The sequence below is a fragment of the Dendrobates tinctorius genome, unplaced genomic scaffold (genome assembly GCF_039654945.1).
Source record: "Dendrobates tinctorius isolate UK_male_01 unplaced genomic scaffold, ASM3965494v1 ptg000126l, whole genome shotgun sequence".
In the NCBI taxonomy this organism is placed as follows: Eukaryota; Metazoa; Chordata; class Amphibia; order Anura; family Dendrobatidae; genus Dendrobates; species Dendrobates tinctorius.
The window spans coordinates 11,202,801-11,209,555 of record NW_027361794.1 but is presented as its reverse complement, the minus strand read 5'-3'; the positions used below and the strand labels follow the sequence as shown (position 1 = coordinate 11,209,555).

The following is a 6,755-nucleotide window of genomic DNA, read 5'->3' as shown; positions in this document are numbered from 1 at the left end:
CACCTGAATTTAACCCCTGAGGGTGTGGCCGGACTCCCCTTCTTTCTTCCCGCTGGTCAGTTGGGCATCCCAATTAAGGCATCACCTGGGGGAGTAGTGGGAGGAGGCACTGCACAGTTTCTTTCTAGCTTAATTATATGGGGACTCTGCAGTCAGATGCACCTTCCCTATGCGGTACCGTGCCTGCCATTACAAACCAGCTTGATGTCACCTTACAATACAAAGGTGACATCAACCCCCTATTACCCCATATGTCACCACTACAAGGCAGTGGGAAGAGAGAGGCTAAGTGCCGGAATTGGCGCATCTTAGAGATGCGCCATTTCTGGGGCGGCTGTGAGCTGGTGTTTGTGTCCGGGGGGGGGGTGGGCCAATAACCATGATGAATATCAGCCCGCAGCTGTCTGCATAGCCTTTCTGGCTATTAACTATAGGGGGACCCCACATTTTTTGGGGATTCTCCCTATTTTAATAGCCAGTAAAGGCTAAATATACAGCTGCGGGCTGATATTCATAGACTGGGAAGATCCATGGTTTTAACCCCTTCCCAGGCTATAAAAATCAGCCCCCAGTCACTGGCTTTCCCTCTCTGGCGTATAAAATTGCGCGGGAGCCCACGCCATTTTTTTTAAATTTAAAAAAAAGGAAAGGAAATTACATATTAGGCCGGGGTCAGACATGCGAGAAACTCGCAAGAGTCTCGCATGTCAATACCCGACACTGCTGCCAGCACTCAGACAAGAGCGTGTGGCTGCATGTATTTCTATGCTGGCTAACATTCCGATCCAAAGTGCTGGTGGCAGTGCCGGTTATTGATACGCAAGACTCGTGCACGTTTCTCGCATGTCTGACCCCAGCATTACTGACCTCTCTCTGCTTTCAGGAACTTCATGTGTGGCCAGTGTCACACTTGCCAGTGTGATGCGAGAAACTCGCATCAATACCTGGGACTGCTGCCGGCACTCGGGACCAGAGTGTGCGGTTGCATGTACTGTATTTCTATGCAGCCGCATACTCCAGTCCTGAGTGGCAGCAGTGCCGGGTGTTGATGCAAGAGACTTGCGTGAGTTTCTTGCATCACACTCGCAAGTGTGACCCCGGCCTGTCACGTACTTCTGGATGTGACACAAGATTCAACATATGTAAATTAGTACACATGCGTAATAAGCTGCGTTCCCGCAGTTATTACGCATGTGACTAATAATTAGATGCGGTTTTACCGCATGATAGTCTATGGGAAATTTACGCTGCGGGGACGGAGCGTCTCTGCAACGTAAATAGACATGCTGCGGTCTGGAAAGAAGCGCCGCATGTCCGTTTATGCAGGTCTTCCACCTGCATCTTTGAAAGCATAGTGGAACATGGGATTTTTTAAAATCCCATCCACTATGCTGTAACATTTGGATGCTGTGGGTTGGACGCTGCAGATGTAAGCATCGTCCAACCTGCAGCGTTTACTGACTGTGTGCACATACCCTATCTGCAAACAGGAAATTACTTTTTTTCATTCCCAGAAGCAAACTTTCATTAAGCTTTATTTCAAGTAACAAAAAAACACATGTAATGAAAAATGCATCAAAAACGCAGGTGACATGCCAGTGACCTCAGTTGCAGATTTCACCTGTGTCAAATCCTGAGACAATCCTGACCATGGAAACATACGTTTTTTTGGTCACTGCAACATTGCATTAAAAACCAATAACGGGCGATCAAAAGATTGTATTTGCACCAAAATGGTATTAAAAACGTCAGCTCGGCACACAAAAAATAAGCCCACACCGGACCCGAGATCATGAAAAATGGAGACGCAACGGGTATCAGAAAATGGTGCAATTCTTTTATACTTTACCTAATAAAGATAAGTTATTTTTACTGATGTTTGTTTTGAGTCATTTATTCTCTGATGGTAATTGTTTTTTTCTATAAAACTCGAATATAATATTCCATCCTTGAACACATGCTGCGCGCATCACATTTTTGTACAATTTGTCAATAATATATATAGTTTCTCCCCGTCTGAGTTATTTTTGATGGTCAACAATATGTGATTTTCCTGTAATTCATTTCTCACACTCTAGGTATAATAATGACTTTTCTCTCTGTGGGATTTTTGATGTTTAAAAAGGTTGTCCACGAGTTGGACAACCCCTTCTCATTCCTCATGTTTGACGTGTTAAAATAAAACCACTTATACAAACCTCCCATGCCTGCATCGTTTCAGTGGTGTCAGCACTTGCGTTCTTGGGTCTCTTTTGAGGTTTTTATATCATGTGAGCCATGTGCCCAATCAGCGCCGGTGTCACTGTCCCCACCTTCGGACAAATCGAGCATCATAAGGCAGTCAGAGAACAGCCGCAGCCCTGGCTTCCTGTTGATGCTCAATACGTCCGAAGGCGGAAACAGTGAAGCTGCTGCTGACTGGGCGCAAGGCTCGTGTGATGTAAAAAAACTCACATAAGCCCCGGGACAGTGAGTCTTGACACCACTGAAGTGGAGCCGAAACGCCAGCGGAGTATTGAGTGTTTTTATTTTAATGAGGCCAAACATGGAATGAGCTCACTGGGGAAAAAAATTATATATATGTAATTGTTCCTTGATTAGAAGATTCACTGACAAAAGGATAAAATTAACCTTTATTAATTCCAAATGTAAAACTATACCCATAATTCATCGCTTGTAGGTTAGTCAGAAGGTGATTAATAGAAAAAACATATACCCCACTTCTCAGTATATAGGGTGAGGTGACGTATACACACTCACTCTCCAAGCCTCTCATTTCTACGGGTTTTGTCGTCCTCACCAAAGGCGACTCATCAGGAGACTTTAATATTGACCTATATTCAAAGTGAGACTAGATGAAGAAAACCCTAAAATCATGTATCATGTTATGCGAAACAGTCAGAAAACTAGTCACATATAGGGAGGCCCCAGACTGCAAACTATATACTTCGTAAGTTTATAAGCCACTCCAGTGTCAGGAATACAAAGTATGTGAAAATACAGTATATACCGCTCAGGGAACACTTAACTGCACCAGAGATCATTTCCATATTCATACTAAATAATGGCGCAGATCTCCCAGACATTATGGTTGCACATATCACTAGTCTTTACAATGATATTGCACTCATTCTCTGCCAGACCGCAGCATGGCCATTAGTTAGAAGCTGCTAATGATCTTTGGAGCAGGTAAGGTTTCCCTGAGTGGTATATATTGGGCCATCTGAAAACTGAGTTTAGTCTAGGACAATTTGTCTGCACTACTGACAGCTGTTACAATATCAAACTAGGGCAGTCCCTATAGGAGGAAAAACACAATAATTATACTGTATTTACACATACTTTCTATTCCTGACTGACCATCGCCACTGGAGTGGCTTATAAACTTATGAAGTCTGGGATATCCCTATATGTGGATAGTTTTCATGACTGTTTCGGATAACATGATACATGATTGATGGGGTGCTATGCTAGATGACCTGGCCTCCACAGTCACCAGACCTGAACCCAATCGAGATGGTTTGAGGTGAGCTGGACCACAGAGTGAAGGCAAAAGGGCCAACAAGTGCTACAGTAAGCATCTCTGGGATCTCCTTCAAGACTGTTGGAAGACCATTTCCGATGACTACCTCTTGACGCTCATCAAGAGTGTGCAAAGCAGTAATCAAAGCAAATGGTGGCTACTTTGAAGAACCTAGAATATAAGACATACAGTATTTTCAGTTGTTTCACACTTTTTTGTTAATTATATAATTCCACATGTGTTAATTCATAGTTTTGATGCCTTCAGAGTGAATCTACAATTTTCATAGTCATGAAAATAAAGAAAACTCTTTGAATGAGGTGTGTCCAAACTTTTGGTCTGTACTGTAGGTCAATATTAAATAAAGTCTCCTGATGAATCACCGTAAAAATAAGAGGCTTGGAGAGTGAGTGTGTATACATCACATCACCCTATATACGGAAATGTGGGGTATATGTTTTTTTCGCCTAGTCACCTTGTGAGTAACCTTCAGTGAATTATGTGTATAGTTTTACATTTGGAATTAATAAAGTTTAGTTTTACCCTTTTGTCAGCAAACATGAGGAATGACCAGAGATAACCCATTTAAGATCCAATTTTGGTTAAAACTATTCCAACATTATGAATATAAAAAGGCTTCTCCCCTATGTGACATCTCTTATATTTATTAACAGTTGCTTTGATTAACAGTAAAATATTTCCCACATTAAGAAAATGAAAAAGGCTTCTCCCCTGTATGACTCCTCTGATGTCTAACAAGAACCGATTTCCAGTTAAAACATTTATCACATTCTGAACATGAAAAAGGCTTCTCCTCTGTGTGAGTTGTCTGGTGACTAACAAGAGCAATTTTCCAGTTAAAACATTTCCCACATTCTCAACAGGAAAAAGGCTTCTCCCCTTTGTGAGTTCTCTGGTGAGTAACAAGCTCTGATTTCTGGATAAAACATTTCCCACATTCTGAACATGATAAAGGTGTCTCCCCTGTGTGGATTCTCTGGTGCTGAACACAAGCTGATTTATTGTTAAAACATTTCCCACATTCTGAACAAGAAAAAGGCTTCTCCCCTGTGTGAGTTCTCTGGTGTATAACAAGACTGCATTTGTGGTTAAAATATTTCCCACATTCTGAACAGGAAAAAGGCTTCTCTCCTGTGTGAGTTATTTGGTGTGTAACAAGATTCCCTTTCCGGTTAAAACATTTCCCACATTCTGAACAGGAAAAAGGCTTCTGTCCTGTGTGAGTTCTCTGGTGCTTAACACAATCTGATTTATTGGTAAAACATTTCCCACATTCTGAACATGAAAAAGGCGTCTCCCCTGTGTGGATTCTCTGGTGCTGAACACAAGTTGATTTACTGTTAAAACATTTCCCACATTCTGAACAAGAAAAAGGCTTCTCCCCTGTGTGAGTTCTCTGGTGTATAACAAGACTGCATTTGTGGTTAAAATATTTCCCACATTCAGAACAGGAAAAAGGCTTCTCTCCTCCTGTGTGAGTTATTTGGTGTGTAACAAGATTCCCTTTCCGGTTAAAACATTTCCCACATTCTGAACAGGAAAAAGGCTTATGTCCTGTGTGAGTTCTCTGGTGCTTAACACAATCTGATTTATTCGTAAAACATTTCCCACATTCTGAACATAAAAAAGGCTTCTCCCCTGTGTGAGTTCTCTGGTGTTTAACCAAATCTGATTTCTGTATAAAACATTTCCCACATTCTGAACAGGAAAAAGGCATCTCCCCTGTGTGAGTTCTCTGGTGAGTAACAAGTACTGATTTCTGGATAAAACATTTCCCACATTCTAAACATGGAAAAGGCTTCTCTCCTGTGTGGATTCTCTGGTGCTGAACACAAGCTGATTTATTGTTAAACCATTTCCCACATTCTGAACATGAAAAAGACATCTCCCCTGTGTGAGTTCTCTGGTGAGTAACAAGCTCTGATTTCTGGATAAAACATTTCCCACATTCTGAACAGGAAATAGGATTCTCCCCTGTGTGAGTTCTCTGGTGTATGACAAGATTGTATTTATGGTTAAAATATTTCCCACATTCTGAACAGGAAAAAGGCTTCTCTCCTGTGTGAGTTATTTGGTGCCTAACAAAATTCCCTTTCTGGTGAAAACATTTCCCACATTCTGAACATGAAAAAAGCTTCTCCCCTGTGTCGATTCTCTGGTGCTTAACACAATCTAATTTGTTAAAATATTTCCCACATTCTGAACATGAAAATGACTTATTTGCTTTAGGAGCAGTTTGTTTTTTAATGCCTCTTTTGTGACTTTGATTTTCCTTAGTAGTCGGTAATGAATCAGAAGATGGGACCTGTTTCATAGGATCAGATGACAGATCTTTCAGGTGAATGGATGATGGTATATCCAGAGTAACAGCAATCACTTCAGTTGTATCTTGTAGGATCTCAAGTTCATCAGATTTAAAAATTGAAGATGTCAGCAGTCCCTCTGATATCCTGGTAAAGTCATCTAAGATAAAAAGACTTATTTTTTAGTAAATATCCTTGAGTTTAATATTTTTGAATATTTCTACTTAAACTGTCCATAAAAATAGCAAGCTATGTAAAAAATATTATTTACCAAGACAATGACAGTTCACAGACTAATAGAAAACCTTGTTGGATGAACCAGTAGTGTGTGGTGTTCAACTGTTTGTTCATTCTGCTTCCCAAATATTGAATAAAAAGAAACCAATCAATGTTATGTACGTGAAAATAATACCAATTCTTATCGCAGAAACACAGAAAAAACAGTATGACAAACGTGCAAAAATACTCTGTTGTAAAAAATATATATAACAGTAAAACAGCAAGTGCTAGTAAAAAGATAACAAAAACAGGGTATTTAGGTGATACTTTTTTGGAAAAAATGTATACTAAGCCACTCCACCAGCGTCACGGTTTACCAATCTCGGAGCAGTCCTATCTAATGTATTTAAAACCTGATCATGTGAACAGTGCCTATATGAGCAGGATTCAGAAAGGCACTGCCTGAAGAGGGCACGCTGTGCAAGATGACTCTTTATGTGCAAGTCTCACAAGAGAGGGGCGGGAATCTCCAAAAACATGGATTTTTGTGATAAACTCACCGTAAAATCTTTTTCTCCGAGATGCTCATTGGGGGACACAGGTACTGTGGGTGTATGCTTCTGCCGCCTGGAGGCGGACACTAAGTGAAAAAAAGAGGTTAGCTCCTCCTCCGTCGTATACACCCTCGC

At 41.0% G+C, this 6,755-nt stretch overlaps 1 protein-coding gene across 1 annotated transcript in view; it reads right to left on the bottom strand.

The window, feature by feature from the left end:
* Window positions 1-1,517: 1,517 nt before the first annotated feature.
* LOC141047309 (uncharacterized) overlaps window positions 1,518-6,755 on the bottom strand; it is a 36,635-nt gene continuing 31,397 nt past the window's right edge. Inside the window, exon 8 of the mRNA XM_073542368.1 lies at window positions 1,518-6,007. Within this exon, the coding sequence (XP_073398469.1) occupies window positions 4,401-6,007 (1,607 nt within the window). The 3' untranslated portion in view covers window positions 1,518-4,400. The remainder of the gene's footprint in view (window positions 6,008-6,755) is intronic.